The sequence below is a fragment of the Odocoileus virginianus genome, chromosome 31, assembly GCF_023699985.2.
Source record: "Odocoileus virginianus isolate 20LAN1187 ecotype Illinois chromosome 31, Ovbor_1.2, whole genome shotgun sequence".
NCBI lineage: Eukaryota > Metazoa > Chordata > Mammalia > Artiodactyla > Cervidae > Odocoileus > Odocoileus virginianus.
The window spans coordinates 36,095,484-36,118,146 of record NC_069704.1 but is presented as its reverse complement, the minus strand read 5'-3'; the positions used below and the strand labels follow the sequence as shown (position 1 = coordinate 36,118,146).

Here is a 22,663-nt window from a genome sequence, read left to right as displayed (position 1 = left end):
GCGGGGCCATCTGAACGGAAGCAAGAAGAGGGCAGGGCCACCTGACTTTCCCACCCACCCCTGCGCGACCCCAGAGTCTTTCCTGGAGCCTCCTTGAAAGGCAGGGAGGGAGTGGTACCCGCTGGGATCGTTGGCCTTTCCCAATTAACAGAAACTGACTAGAGGCCTGACAGGAAATTCAGGCAAACTTTGTGGGGGCTCCTGCGCCGCAGGCTGCAGGAGGAAGTGAAAACAACAGGTTCCCTTGCTTGCTCCCAGAGGCAGCGGGGAGGTCATTCCTTACATGGGGTGAGGATAGGGGTGGATCCACGGATCATCCAGGAGGGGCGGCTTAGGTGGTTTGCCCGCCCCTCTGTGATGGTGCGTGCAGTGGGGCATGCAGCAGTACCCTGCTTTTGCTCCCAACACCCAGGTTTTTGCTCCTGGCTCTTCAGAAATGGTTCTTGGGTGTTATTTGGGGTTTCTTTTTTGTCTTTTTTGTATCTTTCGGTCCAGAATTCGGCCCAACTGCGGCATGCACACAGCTATTTTTAGTCCCATATTGTTTCTTTGTATTGTCCTGGCGCAGACTTTGCTGCAAAGGTTCCCAGGTCCCAGTCCTGCAGTGAGCCAGGCTCTTCATCACCATCCTAGGAGGATGGGGCTGATGATGATGGTGATGGTGACCATGGCAGCCACCAAAGACAATGACAAGCGCTGGCCCAAGTTGCTTTAAAATGTCAGTTTAAACCCGACAGCAGTCCTTCCTATGCAATAGGTACAATGTATCATGATGCCCACTTTACAAAGGACATGAAACATACGCAGGAAGGGCAAGTGACTTTCCCAAAGTCACACAGCTAGTGATTAGCAGGGCCCAGATTTGAGCCCAGGCATCTGGCTCCTGCAGGGCCCTTCTAAGTGAATGCTCCTACTTGACAGATGACACTTAAGGCCGGGGGCCTGTCAGTGAGCTGCCCTAGTCTCACCCCACTCTGGGGGAAGAGTGGAAAGTGGAATCAGGTCTTCTGACTGCTACTCCAAGCAGTCCCACACGGCCTGTGTGTCTCTGTTCATCGGAGTGTCCAGAGAACAGCATGCTTCTAGCAGTTCACTTCCTTGACCCCCAGATGGACAAAGCAGACAATAGGGAAGCTTCACAAATCTACCACATCGGTGGCTGTTGCACCCGCTGGGTGAGGCTCCAGGGTCACCTGCTGCCTTCAGAGCAGGTTTCTCTCTCATGACAGTCAAGGTCAGCGTCTCAGGGCCCGGTGTGCTGGAACACCCACTGCCATCACTCCATCCCCACCGGGACTTTGGCTTTTTCTGTCTTTGAAATGGACTGTAGTGCCTGTCCCTGCGTATAGAAGACCAGGGAGACGAGAGGTTACTTTCCATCGTCCTGGGTTTCAGGTCCCGTTTCCCTGGGGTCTCCTGGTAGTAGTGGAGAAGAGCTGGGCTTGGTCATCAGCACCTATGAAGGGAGGGGTCAGGGTGCTGAGGACATCCCTACTCATTGTCCCTTCCCTCTGCAGCGGAGTTCACAGCCCCCCCACAGAAACCGCCACGGCTCGGCGCACAGGTATGTGCTGGCTCTGCTGAGGCTGGTAGTGGATTGGAATCAGGGCCCCACAAGACTGAAGGCCTGGACTGGAAAGACTGCAGAGGCGCACAGAAGGAATCCAGTCCTGTATCCTCATTATTTAGCTGAGGCCCAGAGAGGGCAAGTGTCTTGTCTAAAGCCACACAACTAATTCATTTTAAAAAAAAAGCAAGGGGAAGACCAGCCCCCTCCCTGACCTGGAGGAAAGCTCTCCTGTCCCAAGGAGCAGGAGGTGTGGACCCCCACTGGCTCCCTGCACCCCCGTGTTCTGGGGCATCTGCTGCTTTCTTCACTCTGGAGCAGCAGTTCTCAGCCTTGGCAGCCCATGAGAATCCTCTGAGAGCTTTGACACCGCCTGACCCCCACGCCCAGCTGATGGTTCGGTTGCTTTGCTGTGAGGCTGGCCACCAGAACTTTTTTAAGACACCCAGGCAGACTCTCACATAAGAACCATTGCCCCAGAAGCAGAAGGGAAGGTGGCCCCCCCAGGACCAGGCACTATTATTTCAGAGAAACGTCTTGGTGGTTGAGTTGGCACCACTAGTGCATGCCCAGGAAAGAATGGTGTGTCCCTCTGACTCGTCACCCTCCCCTCCGGCCACCTGCTTCTCCTCCTCCTCTCCCCGCCACAGTCCATCCAGCCCACAGCCAACCTGGATCGGACCGACGACCTGGTGTACCTCAACGTCATGGAGCTGGTGCGGGCCGTGCTGGATCTCAAGAATGAGCTCTGCCAGCTGCCTCCCGAGGGCTACGTGGTGGTAGTGAAGGTGAGAACCAGGGAGGAGCCGTGGACCTGGGGGACGGAGGCCACTCAGCCCATCCCTGGAAGGATGTGGGAGGGGCTGAGCTTCCCAGTCTGCCCGATTAGACCCCATTAGAGCAAGGTTGTCAAAGAGAAGTTAGTCCCAGGTAGCCTCGGAAGGCAGACACCATCCCAGGAGGGCTCTTCTCAAGGGAGACATGGCATTCTCAAAAAGCAAAGGGTGGGACTTCCCTGGCGGTCCAGTGGCTGAGACTTCACCTTCCAGTACAGAGAATGCAGGTTCGATCCCTGGTCAGGGAGCTAAGATTCCCACATGCCTTGGGGCCAAAAACACCAAAACATAAAACAGAAGTAATGTTGTAACAAATTCAATAAAGACTTCAAAAGGAAAAAGCAAAGGGTGACGGCCACGCGCCCCTCTCTCCCAGAACGTGGGCCTGACCCTGCGGAAGCTCATCGGCAGTGTGGATGACCTCCTGCCTTCCTTGCCGTCGTCCTCACGGACAGAGGTGAGTGTCTCATCCCGTCGGTGTCATCCACTGTCCCTTGCCCCCTTCTCCTGCTGCAGCTGTGTTTCAACAGGAGACCCGGAAGGGCCACCTGGGCAGTCCCATCTCTGCGGGCCTTCAGCAGGTGGCTCTGCACTGCATATCTCTGCAGGTACCACTAGGGGGCGGAGTTGGAACCCAGGGGCCTCGCCGGCTTTCCGGGGCGAATTTCCCAGTTTAGGCCTCAGATGATTGGCAGTGACTTCTTAGTGCCTGAGGACAGGCAAAGGAGGACACACACGCTCCTTTTTAGCCCCATCCTGTCCATGATTCTTTGTCTAGTGACCCTTCTTACTAAGGTCAAGGTGTGTCACAGAAATAGCAGTTAAGCTTTCTTCAATTGATCATTTAATCTAATTTTCTTTATTTAAATGAGAAGCAACCACTGAAAACCAAAACAGGAGTGCCAGTGCTCTATCCTGAGATGGTGCCAGTGGTAGGCAGAATAACGCGCCCCCACAAGATAGCTGGAAAAGACCCTGATTCTGGGAAAGATTGAAGGCAAAAGGAGAAGAGGACAGCAGAGGATGAGATGGTTAGATACCATCAGTGACTCAACGCACATGAGTTTGAGCTAATTCCAGGAGATAGTGGAAGACAGGGGAGCCTGGCACGCTGCAGTCCATGGGGTCACAAAGAATCAGACATGACTTAGCAACTGAACAACAACCAAAAAAAGGATGCCTGCGTCCTCAGAGCCTGTGTCTATGTGACCTTACATGACAAACAGGACTTTGCAGGTGATTAAGTTAAGGATCTTCAGATGAGAAAGTTACGCTGGATTATCCAAGTGGGTCCAGTGTAGTCACAAGGGTTCTTGTAAGAAGGAGGAGAAGCAGAGGTCTCATAAGAATCAGAGAAGGAGATGGGATAACAGAAGCAGAGGTCGGAATGAGGCCATTGCTGGAAGGATCCACACGCCGAGGAAGCTGGAAAAGGCAGGGAACAAAATTCTCCCCTGGAGCTGGCAGAAGAAACTTAGCTCCGCCGTCACCTGGACATTGGCCCCAAGGGACCCATTCCAGATTTGTGACCCCCAGAACTGTAAGAGCATAAATCTGCCTTATTTTAAGCCACAGTGTTTGTGGTAACTTGTTACCACGAGACTGGAAACAGAGGAAGTGCCTCTGAGCATTTGTTGGTTTTCTGTCTGGAAACTCAGTCACATACTGCCACACCCCCTGCCAGGCTTCCTAGTGGTCAGCAGTGTGACACAGGGCTGACCCACTGTGTCCCGCCACTGTCCCCACCATCTGTGACCATTCAAGAGAGGCAGGACAGGGCAAGGGGCGTGGGCACTTCCCAGACCCCTTCGGGGTGGCTGTGGCAGTCCAGTGGAGCCCCCTCCAGGTTGGTCCCGCCGGGCATGAGAGCGCCACACCTAGGCAGTGAAGGCCGGGCTCTTCTTTCACTTGATAAATATCTCTTGAGCGCCAAGTCTTTGCTCAGCCATGCACTAGATCCCAGGATATAGTGGTTAATAAAACCCTAGAGCCCAGACCACAGTCCGTAATCTATTGATGTGATTGTAGAGAGTGAACAGATGCGTGGAAGCACTTGACTCCTCAGCATTCACTGTGTGTCGGGCCAGCACCCAGGCATGTTGCCAGGGAGGGAGTGTTTGTGGGGCTGGATTGAAGGGGGCTGACTTGGGTAGGTTGGGACCTGGAGTGCCTGCAGCGTTTGACCTGGACGGCCTGGCTCCAACCAGCAAGGGCCTTGGACCAGCCCAGGGCTGGGTCAGCCCCGCCCCCAGCCGCTCCGCCGGCCCCACCTTCCTGGGCCAGCACCAAGGTGGACCTCTGTGGGGCTTCCGTGCCCTCCGGGCCTGGACTTGGCAGCCCCTCGGGGTCCCAGCCCCTCCCGTGTGCTCTTCCTGCAGATCGAGGGGACCCAGAAACTGCTCAACAAGGACCTGGCAGAGCTCATCAATAAGATGCGACTGGCCCAGCAGAATGCCGTGACTTCCCTGAGTGAGGAGTGCAAGCGGCAGATGCTCACCGCCTCCCACACGCTGGCCGTGGACGCCAAGAACCTGCTGGACGCCGTGGACCAAGCCAAGGTCCTGGCCAACCTGGCCCGCCCGCTGGCAGAGTGAAGAGGGCGGTGCCCCCCGCCCGCGTCTCCGCCCCGCCCGCCCGTTCCTCCCGGCCCCTGCCTCGCCTTCGGTCCGTGGGCCCACTTGGGGAGGGAAGGCCGAGGGGGGTCCTTCTTCCCTTGCCGTTTTGCACGTCGCCTCTCCCCACCCTACTCCCAGACTGTGTTGCCCAGGCCGCAGCTGGACAGAGGGGACTCAGGGCCGCAGGATACCGGGGGGTGACAGAGAGGCTCAGACGGAGCGCGGCTGCTGCCCGCCGGCAACTCCTGCCTGGCCCAAGGGGGTCACGCGGCAGATCCTTGTGGCCCCGATGGCTTTACCCAGGGACAGGGCAGGCCGATTGGGGAACCAAGCTAGTCCTTCTCCCTCCTCTGCCCACGGAGGTCCCCTCCCCTAGCCCCGTGCACAGAGGGAGGCGCCGAGAGGGGTTTTCAGTGGGGAGGCCGGCGGCTGGTGCCGTGAGGCATGGACCTGGCCTTCTTGTACAGTGTATATTGGAATTTATTTAATGTGAGTCCGGTCTGGACCGACAGCCATGGGCCCCAGTGAGAGGCGGAGCGGGGCCTGGGATGGTCAAGGGACAAGCTATTGGGAGTTGGCGCCCAGGAGGCTGTGTCCTCCTCACGCAGAGAGGGGAGGAGGGGAAAAACAAGGCCAAACTGGACCTGGACGCCTTTGCATTCCTCACCCCCTTGCTTTTCTTCCCTCCCTGGCCCCTTCCTTCTCTTCTTTCTTACTGTCTTTTCTTACTTATCTTTGCTCTCCCTCTCTCTCATCCACGCCCTCTCTCCCTCCCTCTCTTGTGTATGTGCAGAACACTCTTTTACCTCCTTTATATTTGACTTGTGGATGAAATAAAATTGTACCATTTGCTTTGTGGTTTGCTTATTTTGTTTGTTTGAACTTCTGAGGCCCTGGAAGGAATGATTGTGGTTCTGTTGGGCAGAGATCGAAAAGCCAAACGAAGCCAGGGCTCAACCCCCAGGGTACGTGGTAAAGCCAGGGTGCTGGGGTTGGGTACCCGTGTGCTCCAGCCCTTCGCCCCAGGTGCCTGACCCGAGGGCGGCTTTCCAGGGGGGACCCAGACAGCCCTTCCGCTGCCACAAAGAAAAGCCAGTGCATCCTCCCAGCTGCCATCCACAGAACCAGGGTTCTGGGGGGCTGGAGGGGGTCACAGCTGCCTGAGCAGTGACGGCGGCTTTACTTGCTCTCTTTCCTCATTTGCGAGTTGGTTGGGAGACGGAATAACCAGAGGGAACATCTCTACACCGGGAGGTCAAGGCTGGGAGCACCCCTGCTTCTGGAGAAGTAGGAGGAGTGGTAGGGGGGTGGGGCTGCGTCCACAGAGCAGGAGGGGTCAGAAATAAGAATGATGCCGGGGCGGGGGGGGGGGGTCTTGGAAAGAACTGAGGCAGGTGGACTGGGCCTGAGGTGGCCAGTTTTCCCTGGAGTGTCAGAGAGAGCACGTGGGGGTGTGGAAGGGGTGGGCACCTGAGCTCCCTGCCCCCTGAGGCACCCTCTGCCCACACACCCCTCCTTTGATGTCTGAGCCGCCTCACATGGCCCCACCCCACCCCCTGGGTCCCCCATCTTGGCCCTCCCATCCCTCTTGCATCCTAGGAGCATCTTATCACCACGTCACCATCCTCACATCGTCCTCGCCACATGGAAACCCTCTGCAAAGCAAGTTCCTCCTCGCCCAGCTCCTAAAACCCAAACAGGGCTCTGTACCCAGCAGATTCTCAGCACATAGTATAAAAATGTCAAGCGAAGCATTCTAAGCAGACTTCCACGTTGGGACTCCATGGAGAGACACCCGCAGTCGGATGGCACTGACCCCGAAGGCGAACTCCAGAGGTGGCAGCAGGGAACGACAGTCAGCCATGCCACCTCCGGGCCAGAGCAGGCGATGTGACATCAGATCATTCCAGCCAGGAAGGGAGGGAGGAAGAGTCCGACGGTCCCCAGGAAGCAAACGAGGATAAACAACCAGAGGAATATCCTATCAATGACCATGGCCACGTACCTCCAGTCTTCCTTCACCTGCAGGGGGAGATGGGTGCACAGTGAAAGGGGAGGTGACCCATCCACTCGCAGCCCCTAGGAGGATGGTGCTGGGGGCAGTGGCAACCCCCCTGAGACCTTGGGAAGCTAAGGCAGTGGTGGGGGCGGGGCGGGGATGACAGAAGTGTCTCAAGACTCAAATAACCCTCACTTAGGGATTCCCACCCTATCCCACCCCTATGACAATAGCCCAGAGCCTTTCCATGGGCTCTCAAGTTCCAGGTTATGGAAGTTCGAGGGACACAGAAGGTTCTAGAATCACCCAGGGGCGTGAACTCTCCCTGGAGGAGGGTGATTTTCAGCACAACACTCAGAAGTTGCAAAATGGTGAAGACTTTGTTTCCCCCACAGTTGCCTCCCCAACCACTCACCCGGCCACTGGGAAGGTAGGTGAGGGTATGGCCAGAGAAGGCTAGTAGGGGGCATATGCAGTAGGGGTTGAGGGTTTCATGGGATTAGGGCTCACAGCCCAGCCAAGTGCCTCCAGATTAGATAATAATTAACTTTTCTTATCTACTCAGCAAGGCCACCCAGTCATAACCTCCAGGCCTTTCATCCTTCCGGAGGTTGGTGAGAAGAATTCTGTGACCCTGGGCGGTGGCCTTGTCACCTAATATGCAGAACACAGCCGGGATGGGGTGGAGGGGAGCCCACTTGGCCCAGCCAAGCTCCTCAGGGTTTGTGGGTGAATAGTAAAGTTGACAAAGTGCCCAGAGCCCAGGACACAGACGGGGAAGGGGAGCCCAGCAGGACAAAGGAGCAGGCCGGTTTGGGAGGACCTCCTGATGAACTCCCTCCGCCCGCCTCCGCTCACCTCCGTCCGCCCACCTCTGGGCACTGGTGGGACATGGCTGGCATGAGGATGGCGTGGAGGACCCCTCCTCCTCTGTCCTGCTACCTCCCAGTTAAGCTGAGCTGGGACAGCTGTTACTGCTGTTCTGCCAATAACTGTCATAAGAGCTGCCAGCCAGCTGTTCTCCTTCACAATGTATTCCAGATTCCAAGGCCATGCCTAAGGGAGATGGCCCTTATGGAGGAGACTGGGTTGGTGCAAGCCAACACCTTCGGGGGAGGGGGAGTGGTTCCATTCTAGGCTGGTAGAGTCACCCAGGGGAGGGACCCTCCCCCAGCCCCCACTCACCGAGGAATCAGCATCCTCAGCCCGCAGGTGGTCAGCAATATAGTGCACACCCTCCAGGGCCTTCTGTACCCGAGGGGACAGCAGGAGCCCGCCGTCCGGCACCTGGGCCTCTGCCTTGGGACCCGAGGCCCCTGGGTGCAGACTCCCATGGGTGTAGACACCCACGGAGGGGGACAAAGGGCCCGCACACGCCCATCTGCCTTCCTCCTCCTCCTCCTCTCTCTCCTCCACATCCACGTTGGTCTCCAGCCAGCGATAGGAGGGGCAGAGCTTCAGATCCGGAGGGTCTCGGAGCTCCAAGGGTGGCAATGGCCGGCTTATGAGAAGCCAGCGGGACACACAGCCCAGAAAGGCCACCCGCACCCAGTGGGGCATGTTGTGGGTGCTGGCGGAGCGGTGGTGGACGTTGAGCACGAAGACGGTGATGACGATGGACAGGGTGACGAAGATCATGGTGAAGAGCAGGTACTCGCTGATGAGTGGGATGACCAGCGAGGTGGAGGGGATGATCTCGGTGATCAGCAGCAGGAAGACGGTGAGCGAGAGCAGCACAGAGATGCACAGCGTGATCTTCTCCCCGCAGTCGGAGGGCAGGTAGAAAACCAGCACGGTGAGGCAGGAGATGAGCAGGCAGGGGATGATGAGGTTGATGGTGTAGAACAGTGGCAGGCGCCGGATGACGAAGTAGTAGGTGACGTCGGCATAGACCTCGGCGCAGCAGTCGTACTTCTTGGTGTTGTAGGTACCCGTGGCGTTGACGATGGCCCACTCGCCACTCTCCCAGTAGTCCTTCACGTCCACCGTCTGCTCCATCTGCACCAGGTCGATCTTGGCCTTGTCGTAGGACCAGGAGCCAAACTTCATCTTGCAGTTCTGCTGGTCGAAGGGGAAGAAGGTGACGTCGATGCTGCAGGAGCTCTTGTAGATGGCGGGCGGTACCCAGTGCACCATGCCCGAGGAGAAGAGGTGGGCCTTGGTCATGTGGGTCACCACGAACTCCCCATCTGCACTGAGGAGAGGAGAGGCATTGGGGGGCGCCTGGGGAATCCCAGAGGCCCAACCCAGGCTACTCCAGATAACTACCAGCAGGGGGACCCCAGTAACACAGCCAGACCACGCCGGGCTGTTGGGACTTGAACAAGCAAGACTTCAGAACACAGGCAGCTAGAGCTACCTGAGTTGTCTTTCAGACACCACCTTCTTCACTACAAAAGTAGGAATTTTGAAGAATCTAGGAAAGTACCAAGAATTTTTAAAATAATCACTGTTGTTGATGATATATGTATACATATACATATATATATCACATATATTTGATCATCATCTAGACAACACATATAGAATTTTTATATATTTGTGATCATAGGGTATATACATAGTTTGATGGCCTGTTTGTATTCATTTAACATTTTAGGGTAATTGTGCTGCGACCCCATGGACTGGAAGCCACCCAAGCTCCTCTATCCATGGGACTTCCCGGGAGATACTGGAGTGGGCTGCCATTTCCTTCTCCAGGGGACTCAGGGATTGAACCCATTTCCTGTGTCTCCTGCATTGGCAGGCAGATTCTTTGCCGCTGAGCCGCCCTGCTTGTTTTATATTATACCCCCCACCATCTGCCACAGGTGGCAGTGAAGCCCCTCTGCTGGGGGTCTTGTCTTTTCTACCCAGGACTTTAGTTTCTTCCTCAGCAGAGACTTGATAATTTTGCTGGTGAAGGAGGAATCCATCCAGTTAACAGGCATATTTGAGTCAGCTGCCCCTACCAGGGCCACTATGGGGGCTGTTGGGGGGGATGGGATGGGAGACTCAAGCCTGCCCTGGGGGAACCACAAAGAAAAGACCAGCCCCGAACATCTACAGTCAAAGGGAGGCAGTTTGGCAACAGCATTAGGAGGCCAATCAGAGTGCTCCCCAACAACTATTGGGGGGAGCTCCCTTCCAGTGAGCAAGTTGCCATTTTAGCCAAGCCTTGATGGATGGATGGTAGGATCTGGCAGAAAGCTGGGGTGGAGAATGATCCAGCGGAGCTTCCGCGGAACAAGGAATGGAGGATGAAAAGCTATGGCTCACAGACTATGCTTGGGCTAGGGGAACTGCTGGATGGTGAGTTGGGGGCGGGGGTGCGGCCTAGGTGGGAGTGGTGAGAGAGGAGGCCAGCAGCCTCCTAAGGCTACCTATCTAAGGGCCCATAAGGACGCTGGTGACACTGGAACAGCGGTGACCAGCCCAGTAGGGCTTCCTGGGAGCCTGAGTCCCTGACTGCCCCCGCAAAGTGGCACAATGGGCTCTTGGCCCAGCCATACTTCCCTCCGCCGTTTCCACGGTCAATGCTAAAAGCAGGTGAACCAGAACACACAGGAAGAGACACTTCTTTCCCTTGCAGTAGTTCCAGGCTAGAGATTTAAGCCGATTGGAAACCAGAATTTTGAGGTGTTTAATTCTTGACGACATCATACTCAATGACCACTAGATGGCACCATGGGCCCCTATTTTGAGGAACGACCCAAACACTGTCCCGGGTCTTTTTAACCCGAAGTGGAGGGTTTGGCTGGAGGAGAGACCTTTCTTTAAATGTCTGTAAGAATTTGACTTGAACTTTTGTTCTATCAGAGGAATTTCCTGTTATAATCAGGTAACACTGGCCTTGTTGGCAATCCTAAAACTCCAGGCCCTGGCTGATGCGAGGACTGTGCTCCTGCGCTCTGCCAGAATAGAGAAGCAGAAACCAGAGGGATCCTGAGTGAGGTGAGTGGTCAGTGTGAGACAGTGCGGATGATCCCTGCCGAATGTGTGTTTACAGAGATGGCTCAGATGAAAGGGCTCTGGGCCTGATTGGGGCTGGGCAGTGTAAAGGGATCGCTGTCATCTTCCTGACCTATCCAAGGGCACCACACTTCAGAAGTGAAACTGTTTCCCTTTATTCTATTGTTTAAAAATAGCTTTTTCCAAATTTGGGTCAAATGAATTGGGAAATGCTGGGCTCAGGGGGTGTCTTGTCTGTCCAACTTCTAACAACATTTAAAAATGACATTTTCCAAAGGACTAGGGATGGGGTGCCAAAGGGGTTTTAATGACATACAAGGTTATCTAGAATTATTTGAACGCAAAACTATTTTTCATACCTAGTCCTATCTCCAGGGACTAGTGCTTTCTGGAGCCCCACTTTAGAAAACATTTTTATTTTTTATGCTTTTTTTTTTTTTAGAAAACATTTTTAGACAAGTATCATGCCAAACATCTCTTAATTTTCAGTTCTTGACTTCTAAATAAAGAATTACTGGCTACTATACATAAATGAAGTTGTAGTTCTTTATATATTCTATTTAAAAAAAAAAAAAAAACCGACCTGGTCCTCTGGGGCTCTCTTTAGATTCCCCTGACGTGTTTTTTGGCGGGGGGGGGAGCTTCTTTGGGGGCTCAGATAGTAAAGAATCTGCCTGCTAATGCAGGAGACCCAGGTTCAATCCCTGGGTCAGGAAGATCCCCTGGAGAACTTTTAATCCTTACACTCAAAGACAGGTCTTTTTTGGTTCTGAATACAAGGCAACTATAAATAATATTTTTAAATGTCACTTCCGCTCCCTTTAAAGGTGCTACCGGGAGATGCTGCTTACCTGTTCCAACAATCATGCCATCCTGCAAAAACGCCAACCCTTAAGGCATTGTTTCCACAACCTGCATCAACCGCATTTATCAAACAATATTCAGTGTTGGCAAATCTGTGTCCCACTAGCAGAGCGCAGGCACGGATATATAGTAGGTGCTCAGTAAACTTGGGGTGTATGAGTGAAAGCGTGAAATGAAAGAAGAGAATCAAGAAAAAGGTGGAGCGTCGAGCAAAGCAGGAGTTTGAGAGGAAGTCAACGCAGCTGGGCCACGAGGGGGCGCGCCTCCCAAGGCCAACGCAGCCCAGCATCAAGTTACCCGCCCCTCGCAGGCACGGTGTCCCAGGACCCCAGCCGCTTCCTACTTGTTGTAGAGGACTATGTCTGGGATCCAGATCATCTCCGAAGGGACGCGGAGGGATGTGATGTTGCCGAAATCGACCGGGTTCCAGCGCAGCTTGTAGTCGCTCCACTCCTGTGCGTGGGGAAGGGAGTCCCGTAAGCGGCCCTGCCAGGGGAGGGGGCCTGGGGAAACCTCGGGCAGCTTAGGGACGCCCCGCAGCCGATTACAGAGCATCCGGAGCTCCTCACCCGGTCCTGCAGCATAGATAGGGCCACGATGCCCCCAAAGGGCCCTGAGGCAGGAAAGGGGAGTTCAGTCTAAGATGACCAAGCTCTCGGTTTGCCCCAACTCTAGTACTCAAAGTCCGGGTCACATCCAACCGTGGGTCACCCTTACTCCCGCCTTTGTTATGCCGGTTCCTAGCTGGACGACCCCGGCAAAGAACCTCACTCATTTATAGTAACATTTCTTTAGTGCATCACAGTTTGCAAAGGTTTTTCACACCCTCTGTCTAGCAAGAGCCTCAGTGAGAAGAGCTGGGCAAAGAGGGCAGAGCAGGTAGAAGTACTGCCCCATCTAACAGATAAGAAAACTGAGGACCACATGGGTAAAAACAACACACCAGAGTTACACTGCTGAGAAAGGACAGTCAACCAGTGACTTTCCAACTGTGCTCCAGAGCGCCCCCTGCTGCTGCTGCTGCTGCTAAGTCCCCCTAGTAGCCCTGATTCCTGGCTGGTTCACAGGAATCTGTGTTTTTCAAGTGAAGCTTAGAGGGTATGCCGTCAACAAGGGGCGGCGCTGGGGCTTGAACCCAAGTCTCCGAGTCGTCAAACTTGCCCTAATTCTCGGGGTCATTTTCCTTTAGTGCATTTGCACTAAAATAGTGCAGTGGTGCACTCTTGAAAAGGCTCGAGTGCATGGTAACCTTTCCCCCCTAAGGATAGCTGTGCAACATTTATACAAACTCATCAACTGGGCAGGGGGTCCAAGAAGCAAAACAGGAGGCTTTGGAGGAGGCAGGCACATGAGAGGAAAAGCTTTGATCCTGCTCAATGATTCCCAGATTTCAAACACTCAAGCCCCAACTTCATAAGTTTTGCCCATATATGTGCACTACCTTAGCAGTGTGCTAGTGTTTACTTAGCTTTAGTATTAAGCATTTACTTAATATTTTCCTTTAAACTGATTCACTAGTTTTAAACTTACGTAAATTTTTGGATTTTACATCATGAAGTAGCTGGAAAACCCACATCATTTGAAGCCATCTACTAAAATATAAATGTATAACTTTTTTTTAAGAGGTTTTGAAGCCAACTAAAATCATCTCAAGAAACTGCCATTGGTAGCAAAACCACGCTTGGGAAGACATTGGCTTAGCAGTGGTGCTAATTAATTGTGTGTAGGTGAAAGCTTTGAAGAAGGAAATGGCAACCCACTCCAGTACTCTTGCCTGGAAAATCCCATGGATGGAGAAGCCTGGTAGGCTACAGTCCATGGGATCTCAAAGAGTCAGACATGACTGAGCGACTTCACTTTCACTTTCAGTTGAAGGCTTAGACAGAAAGAGAAGCCAGATTGCAAAACAGGAAAGATAAAAATGTTCCTAAAATTGTCATGATTTTTCAGGACATTGAGGAACCATTTTGAAAGGGATTGGTCTTTATAAATATTTCCCTTTCCCCCAGTCCATTGTGTGTCAGTTTTCAGATTCGACCAACAGTTGAGGGGCATCCACACCAAGTTGGGTTATATGAATTGGCAAATGGATTGTAGTATCCCCATCTTACAGATGAGAAGAGTGAGGCTCTGAGACTAACTTGCATGGTATCACAGGCTGGTCAGAGGCGGTGCTGTTGGCCTGACTCCTGCTGCAGTGCTTCTTTCTCTCTTTACTACCCCAGTCCCTGAAGCCAAGATAACTGGCCCACAGGGACACTTGCAGTCAGCCAAGTTCAAGATCTGATCTTTGCACTGCTGTGGCCTCCCAAGTCCCTTCATGGCTCTGCATCTCCTCTGTAGAGAGGAACCTCATGCCCCCCACGGTTCCAAGGTCAACAGCATCAGAGGGGTCTGATCCATGTCATCCATCTAAACATCCAGTTGTCAAGCCTGAATGGCAGGCAGACAGCCCCACACAACCTACAGCCTATGGAGCGGGAATGGCACATCAGACACTGACAGTATTATGTTCATTCAAAAGACTCAGACAGGACGTCCCTGGTGGTCCAGGGTTAAGAAGCTGGCTTGCTACTGTATAGCACAAAGAACTATAGTCAATATCTTATAATAACCTATAGTGGGAAATAACTTCAAAAATAATGCATGTGTATAACTGAATCACACAAAAAAGAAACCTACTTTTAAAATTTAGTTATGTTTATCTCTTTGCCAGTTTTTCTAAATGTCCTATGGACATTAATAACAGCATATGAGATACGAAAGTTTAAATATATTTGTGTAGGCTATAAGATTTATACAAACTAGTATAAATGGAAATCTATCATATTTTAGTTGTTAATAACATCATTCAAGATGATGCTCCTATTCTTATTTTTTCTGCACTTGATAAAATATTCTGAGAAAGATGTTAACATATCTCACTATTATATATTTTTTTCTTTTCCCTTCTATTTCTTCTGATTTTTGCTTTATATATCTTAGTTTCTTTATGTTAAGTGTCTAATGGTTTATGATGTCTATCTTCTTTGTGCATTGTACCTTTTTTCATTAAAAATATTCATCTTTGTTTCATTTAACAATAAATTAAATTTAAGAAAAGAATCTGACTTGCAATGCAGCAGATACGGGTTGGACCCCTGGTTTGGGAAGATCCCACACGCTGGGGAGCGGCTAAGCCCTCATGCAGCAACTGCTGAAGCCCGAGCGCACCCCATACTCTGCAACAAGAGAAGCCACAACAATGAGAAGCACGCACCCCGCAACTAGAGAAAGCCCATGCGCCGCAACGAAGACCCAGCACAGCCAAAAATAAAAAATAAATATATATATTTTAAAATGACTCAAACAGAAATGTCCAGCAAAATTCTGATGGTTATGGTTTTCAGAGTGCCAGCCTCTGAGATGGGGAGGGTTATGTTGCCAGTGGGTTGGGGAAAAGACACCATGGGAGAGACGTAGGCAAACGGCTGGGCCTTCTTTCTCGTCTTCTCCCATCTCCACTTCAGGGTCTGGGGCAGTGTGAGCATGAGGAGGGTAAGGGAGACAGATCTAAAATGCCCATGCACCCGAGTTCTGCCCTTGTGAGTGGCACATCAAAGAGGGCCACCCACCCATTACCAGAACTGATGCTGAGCCAGTTTCTGGTTAAGAGGCAACAACTACATTTCCTGTCTCATGGGACCCTTTCCCTGGGGTCCCTGGGCCATCAGGTGAGGAGTCCAGCTCCTCTTCTGGAGAGAACAGATGGAGAGACCCTGAAAGTGCCTGGAGGAGAAGGCATGGCTGGGCCTGGCTTCCAGAGTCTTTCAGAGCCTTCCAGACATCCCTGCTGAGGGATGGACATGTGAGTGAAACCACCTTGGACCCTCCAGCCACCAGCCAAGTGCCACCAGGAGACCCCAAGCAAAGCACTAAAACGCCTGGCCATAAAATCTCTTGATATAATAAGCTGTCTGTTGCTTTAAGCCGGGGAGGTTAGGGGAAGCCTGTTAGGCAGCGTCAACACAGAACACTCAGTGTTCTGCAGTAGAAGGAGCCTGGGATACCAAGTGGGACACATCTTCTAGCTGAGATGCACTCTGCTTCGGTTTCCCTCGGCTGTAAAGCGGGCAGAATAAAACCGCCCATGTTTTCAGTGACAGTTCAGTGAGCTGACCTGCAAATGTAGCAGCGATGTAGGCAATGTCCACTCCCGGAAAAGGGACCACATGGCCCTTGTAGGTGGGGTCTCTGACACTGGACTCGGAGCCTGGCCACAGGAGCACAGCCCCTCGCAAGGAGCGGCCTGCAATCGGCTGGCTTTGCTGAGTGGCAGGTCTCAGGCAAAAGGTGAATTTTGAATCATGCTGCTAGTGAAAGCATCCTGGGAGGGTCTGGGGTTCTTGACTTCCCACCCAGCTCCTGCCTTGCCCCGGGGAGGGACACTCACCTGCTTTAGCCAGACGTTGGTAGTCATCATCTGGTTCTTCTCATCCTGACCAGTAGCGGAAGAGAAAGCAGTTAGACTGAGGAGCCAGCCCCAGAAAACAGGGCAGAGTGGGAGGAGCTGATTCAGGACCCCACTCACCAAAGAAGCTTTGGCATGACACCCCAAGTCCAGCCCACCCTCCACCCCTCCTGGTACTGCCCTCTTCACTCTGATTCTTCAGGATCACACAGGACCCTGGGGCCTCTGGGCTTATGTCAGGTGACACAAGTCGGGCATTCAGAAAACCCACTGCTGCCAATCAACGCCCTCCCTGGAGGGGCTCCAGGGCTGAGAGTGGGAGGGAGACAACACCTTTGACATTGAAGGGTGATGCTCTGACTGAGGTGGGCTGGGAGGGCTGGAGATGGGAAGGAACAGAGGAGCCCTGGAAAGGGGTCCATGTCCGGGGCTGATCCCAAGGGGGAAGGATGGTAGGACAGACGCACCACATCGATGAGCTGGGCGATAGACAGCCCGAAGCGCACGATCACCACGTCTGAGGTGTTGGGCACTGGCCTCGCCCAGCGGTTGTAGCCCCTAAAGAGGTGTTTGAAGAGGCGGTCCTCAGCTTGGGTGTGGGGGGCCCTCTCCGAGGATACTGTTGGACAGGAGGGGAGATGAGGGTTTCCAGGAGTCCGTGGTGCTGGGCGCTTGGCTCCCTCTCCCATCCAACCAGAGCCACTCAGCCTCACTGAACCTTAGTTTCCTTATCTGCAAAATGGGCACACTAATCCAGTACCTATGCAAAACACTGCTGAGAATGAAATATAATAACGTCTGTTTGAGCTTACAAAGCAGCCGATCAGTGCATAGTCGGCACTCAAGCAATATCAGTTACTCTGTGACTATTGGGGAAGGACTGGTGCTGAAGCTGAAGCTCCAGTACTTTGGCCACCTAATGCAAAGAGCTGACTCATTGGAAAAGACCCTGATGCTGGAAAAGATTGAGGGCAGGAGAAGAAGGGGGCAGCAGAGCATGAGATGATTAAATGGCATCATTGACTCAATGGACATGAGATTGAGATGGTGAAGGAGATGGTGAAGGACAGAAGCCTGGCGTGCCAAAGTCAATGAGGTCACAAAGAGTCAGACACAACTTAGCAACTGAACTTAGCAACAGTGGATAAGGGGGGAAAACAAGTGCTCAGAGGGGTGCAGAGCAGTGGGAAGAAGTCAGACAGAGGGACAAGATTAAGCCTGAAACTGAGGAGACCCAAGGGACAGCAAACTGTGAGAAGCACCTGATTGTGTGGGGTGAGCTGGCCCCTGGAGCTTTCACTCCCATCCTCTTATAAGAAACCTCTAATGCTAACCATGAAATTCTCTGCCACTCGGAGAATCTTCCCTGTTTTTCCTCAAACCACTGGTATCCGCTCCTTCTCATCAGCTAGGCAAAGTGTCCCCAGATTGTCTGATGGAATCACCCTTGTCTGGTTTCACCCTGTTCTGCAAACAGCTTCACCTCCTCAGGATTTTCCTGCTGAGCAGGTCGAGAACCAGTGCTCAAAAATTCAAAACACCGACAGCACCTGCCATGTGTGTTTCTCAGGTGTGAGTCACTAGCCTTCGTTCCTTCACACGCCCAAGATCCCTGGGAGGGTCACAGCACAGTTTGCAATCTGCAGCTGGGGAGTACTGGGCTTGGGAGGCTCAGATGCCACAGCAAGCGCCCCCTACCTTCCCGCGATGGAACAGCTACCCCCTACCCCGACCTCGAGGCTCTGGCGGGCCACCACCAGCCCACTTGCATCAGTTTCAACCCAAGGCATGTGCGCTCACACGTGTGACAGGATGCCCTGGGGACCGCCCCCGCTCACCTGCCGGGATCAGAAGAAGCCACCAGAGTCCGAGCTTTGTCTTGAACGGGAGCACAAGCCGGGAGGGACCCATGGCTTCAGAGGCGGGGTCTGGCTGCTGCTGGACTTCAGAAGGAAGGCCGGCTTGGGGCTGACTGTGGGTTGAAGCTGGGACCACTCCCCCAACAGGGCATGGGGAGCTAGCACAGCAGAACTCCCTGGGGGATTCCGAGGGGCTTCCCTCTCACCTTAGAACCTGAGTGAGACCAGCAAAGTGTTCTTAGGGTGATGCCTCCTTGACACAAGAAGGCATCACCTCCAGTGCCTCACACCTTTGACCTCATTTGGACTTCCCATCATTCCTAGGAAGGTAAGGGGAAGGGGATAGTATTGTCCTTTTTATTTAAATTAAAAATACTGCTGATCAGAAAAATGGACTAATTTGCCCAAGGTCACATAGTTATTGATGCTTTTGAATTGTGGTGCTGGAGAAGACTCTTGAGAGTCCCTTGGACTGCAAGGAGATCAAACCAGCCTATCTTAAAGGAAATAAACTCTAAATATTCACTGAAAGGACTGATGCTGAAGCTGAAGCTCCAATACTTTGGCCACCTGAGGCGAATAGCTGACTCACTGGAAAAGACCCTGAGGCTGGAAAAGACTGAAGCAAAAGGAGAAGGAGGCGGAAGAGGGTGAGATGGTTAGATAGCCTCTCTCACTCGATGGACATGAGTTTGAGCAGACTCCGGGAGATAGTAGAGGACAGGGAAGCCTGGTGTGCTGCAGCTCACGAGGTCGCCAAGAGTCAGACACAACTTAGCAAGTGAACAACAGCAACACAGTCAACACAAGATGAAGTTGGAATTCAGGCTCACACCTCAGCTTCTCGACTATGACGTGCTCTAGTGCTGCTCAGTGGTGGCAACTAGAAAGATAATTTTGGGTACTGGCCTGCGTTTTGTAGGTTGTGACTGTCATTGCTCTGCCACAATCACAACTAAGATCTGTGACAGACAGGTGGTGACAAGGCCCAGGTGCCCCACACCAAAGCCAGTCTCGCCTAAATCCAAAGTTGTAGGAGGTTGCTCCGTGCACAGCTTCATTCCCTTCTCCTTCCAACCAGTATCATGGCTGCAGATCCCAAGATTATAATCTGTTTCACCTTCCAACCAAGGGCACTAAATAGAAGCATGTTTTTTTTCCCCACTCGTGAGAATAGGGGGAAAAGAAGTAGAAATCAAGGCATGCTGAACTTGCATCATATAAAGATTCAACCAGAGACATCCGGGACCCTCTGGAAGAATGTGCAAATGAGATTCAGTAGACTAGGGTGGACATATTCCTGCAAGAAGACTCACCCTTGCATATCTTGTAATTAGTCCACTATGATAATTTAATTAATTTGTCACTAGAAACCAAAGGAGAAGCTGTTCCAGGTAATTAGCAGTAATTAGAGTAAACTTCCACCTCTTGTTAGAAAGATATGAAAAGAGAAAGAGCCCCAAACCCTTTTATCTTCTACATGCCTGGATTGGCAGGTTGGAGGGCAGTGCCTGCGGGGTGATGACCCTGTTTGTAAGGTGGGTCTGGACAAAGGGGGTGCACATGGAAAGCTATACGAGAAGTGTTGCATAAATAAAGGACTCAAGGCTTCTGTGTGGCTCAGCTGGTAAAGGATTTGCCTGCACTGCAGGAGACCTGAATTTGATCGGGTCGGAAAGATCCCCTGGAGAAGGGAATGGCTACCCACTTCAGTATCCTTGCCTGGAGAACTCCATGGACAGAGGAGACTGGCGGACTACAGTCTATGCGGGTTGCAAAGAGTCAGACATGATGGAGTGACTAACACTTTCACTTTCATTTCAAAGGGCTCAGACACGCTCACTGGGTTTGCATTGCCGTGATGTACCAGGGTCACTAGAGCTCCCCACCCCCCAACTCAAGTCAGCCTCTCTTGCCCACGTCCTGAACCCTGATTCCACTGAAGTTAAGGTGGTGTGCACTGACTTCTTTGTCCATCTTCCCACGGCAGCTGGTTTTCAACTTCTCACACTGTTCTGCTCTTTTCACAAGGCCCACCTTCTCCATAAAACCTGCTTGCATCTCGCCGAGCCCTGTCTGTTACCCGGCACATCCCCAGGCATGGGAGAAATTGTTCTCCTGTAACTGTCAGTATCCCAGAGAAAGTCCCTTGATTAGAGGAAATAATAGTGTTTCTTCTTCCAAATCACTTCATCAGAACTGCTTAGGCAGTGATAGAGAGAGCCTATTTCTAGCTTTCTTATGATCGGCTCAATACATTGATTAATCACAGAAGCTTAATCTCTCAAGGTTGGATGGAATCTTAAAGGTCATCTGGATTACCACACCAGCTGGTCATTTTCCTGGTCATTTTCTTCTACAAATTCCAGCCTCAGGGGGGGGAAAAAAAAACAGCAATGATAGAACTTGCCACCCTCCAAGTCAATGAATAGCATGGATGTCTGTTAGCCTTTATTCAAGGGTATGGAATACTGAGTTAATAAATAAATGACAAAAGAGGAATAGTGATATTAAAGAAACAGAAGCAGATTCAATAAAGTAAAGCCAATAATGCCTGAGATGGAGCTACCTTCACAGTGAGAGGAGGTGACTGTCACTGGACTTTTACAACCCCAGCAGGGACAACCAAAAAACTAAAATTTTTCTAGAGGCAGGCATCTTCCAGAAGTCTGACATACACCCACCCCCACCACAAGTACCCAGAAGCTGCTGATCCTCTCATATTCCTTTGAATCACCCACTTAATGTCCACATACCCATCAAGTCACCAATACCAGTGGCGGGGGGGGGGCACCTTTCTTACCTGTGACCACCGAAGACAAGCCATTCAACAAACCAGCCCGGTTTGGAGGTCCTGATCAGCTGGCAAAGGCTCCCCCCTCCACCCCAAGAATAGAAAGACAGGCACAAACCAAGGCTAGGTGACTTCTCTTCCTGGTCAGACAGATGCTGGGGCAGGACTCGCCTTGGTGCGTGAGAAAGGTTTGACTCTGACAGGCAGCTTGGCTTCCTGGGGAGGGCTGGGCAAGTTCTGAAGTCAGGCTGCTGTTTCCAGGCTCTCACCTCTGGAGGCAGAGAAGCTGCACATTTAAGTCCTACCGAAGAGCCTGGCATGGAGGCTTCTGCAGGTGAGAGTCAGGCGGGTCCAAGGGAGGGATCGCCAGTTGGCAAGCATACAGATTCATGCTCGTATTCTGTCTCTCTCTCTCTCTCTTATATACACACACACTCTGGAGGGGAGGAGGAGGAGCCTCTGAATTTCCAGTGCGTGTCCAGTGGGGACCGACAGCAGATTGCTCGCCCTCTGCGTGGTTACCAGGATGCTTCGTTCTTTGCTCTGAATGATTCTGTGCTTCAGGATCACTTCCTGGGCCCCTGACCCTCACCCATAGATGGGGAACCTCCTGGGTCCATCTGTCAATACAGCAGTGCAGTTCTGAGTAAAGCAGGACCACGGAGAGAGCTGCAGGTCAGCAACTTGCCGTCCTCTCCTTCCCCTCCCCTGCTAGGAACCCCCACCCCCGCCCCGCCTCCTCCCTGCATCCAGCCTCCTGCGGGACCCCGGGGTGACTCATGCTGAGACCTGGTTTGGCTACAGCTTTCCTGTCTCCTCCTCAGCCCCCTTGCCAGTGACCTTGCCTTCAATTTCCCAGACAAGTAAGGTCACCTGACTTCAGACCAGAAACTGACCCCTTGCCGCCTCCTGGACCACATCAAACCAGGACTCCTGCTCCTCTTGCCGTGTATGGTGTATGGTGGAGCTTGGCCGTGGGGTTCTGACAGCAACTCCATCTATCAAACTTCCCCAGGCTTCCTCATCTCTTCTTCTCCTCCTTGTTCCTGCCTCTCAGCCCATAAGGAAGCTCATCCTCCATCCTAAATACACCCTTTGGGGTCTGCTCCCTGCTGTCTCATCTCCCACATATTGTTAAAAGCCAAGGACCCAGCACATGACTGCCAAGGTTTAGCTTCTAGTTCTGTTCCCTAAAAGCTGTATGATTTTGGGCAGGTCTCTAGTAGAGCTTTCTGTGCCTCAGTTTCCTCATGTGTGAAAGGAGGATGGAACAACAGGCTGGTTCCAAATAGGAAAGTACGTCAAGGCTGTATATTGTCACCCTGCTTATTTAACTTATATGCTGAGTACATCATGAGAAACGCTGGGCTGAAGGAAGCACAAGCTGGAATCAAGATTGCTGGGAGAAATATCAATAACCTCAGATATGCAGACAACACCACCCTTATGGCAGAAAGTGAAGAGGAACTAAAAAGCCTCTTGATGAAAGTGAAGGAGGAGTGTGAAAAAGTTGGCTTAAAGCTCAACATTCAGAAAACTAAGATCATGGCATCTGGTCCCATCACTTCATGGGAAATAGATGGGGAAACAGTGGAAAGAGTATCAGACTTTATTTTGGGGGGCTCCAAAATCACTACAGATGGTAATTGCAGCCATGAAATTAAAAGACACTTACTCCTTGGAAGGAAAGTTATGACCAACCTGGATAGCATATTTAAAAGCAGAGAC

At 52.2% G+C, this 22,663-nt stretch overlaps 2 protein-coding genes across 13 annotated transcripts in view; one reads left to right on the top strand and one right to left on the bottom strand.

The window, feature by feature from the left end:
* The window catches only part of PTK2B (protein tyrosine kinase 2 beta), a 133,134-nt gene extending 127,264 nt beyond the window's left edge, over nt 1-5,870 (top strand). For both annotated transcript variants that reach the window (XM_070459622.1, XM_070459621.1), the window contains 4 exons: nt 1,518-1,564; nt 2,218-2,355; nt 2,780-2,860; nt 4,782-5,870. In XM_070459622.1, the coding sequence (XP_070315723.1) occupies nt 1,518-1,564; nt 2,218-2,355; nt 2,780-2,860; nt 4,782-4,997 (482 nt within the window). In that variant the 3' untranslated portion in view covers nt 4,998-5,870. The remainder of the gene's footprint in view (nt 1-1,517; nt 1,565-2,217; nt 2,356-2,779; nt 2,861-4,781) is intronic.
* On the bottom strand, nt 5,440-21,328 carry CHRNA2 (cholinergic receptor nicotinic alpha 2 subunit). 11 transcript variants are annotated; one of them, XM_020898630.2, is made up of 7 exons: nt 20,945-21,322; nt 18,121-18,220; nt 16,750-16,901; nt 16,265-16,309; nt 12,176-12,285; nt 8,203-9,211; nt 5,440-7,040 (listed from the first exon to the last, which is right to left on the bottom strand). In XM_020898630.2, the coding sequence occupies exons 1-7, from the start codon at nt 20,966-20,968 to the stop codon at nt 6,915-6,917; spliced, it is 1,566 nt and encodes a 521-aa protein (XP_020754289.2). In that variant the 5' UTR covers nt 20,969-21,322; the 3' UTR covers nt 5,440-6,914. The 11 variants fall into 11 exon arrangements, with proteins under 11 accessions (XP_020754289.2, XP_070315731.1, XP_070315733.1 ...); XM_070459630.1 differs by having other exon boundaries at nt 6,952-7,040; nt 8,203-9,206; nt 20,945-21,323; XM_070459623.1 differs by lacking the exon at nt 5,440-7,040 and adding an exon at nt 7,247-8,073 and having other exon boundaries at nt 20,945-21,328.
* Nucleotides 21,329-22,663: the final 1,335 nt, after the last annotated feature.

Coding starts and splice junctions, on each gene's coding strand:
- CHRNA2 (XM_070459623.1), bottom strand. CDS start 20,968: ATGGCTTGTCTTCGGTGGTCACAG. Junction 16,902..18,120: donor GCTTCTTCTGATCCCGGCAG/GTGAGCGGGGGC, acceptor CCTGTCCAACAG/TATCCTCGGAGAGGGCCCCC. Junction 8,074..8,202: donor CTGAGGATGCTGATTCCTCG/GTGAGTGGGGGC, acceptor CATCTCCCTTAG/GCATGGCCTTGGAATCTGGA.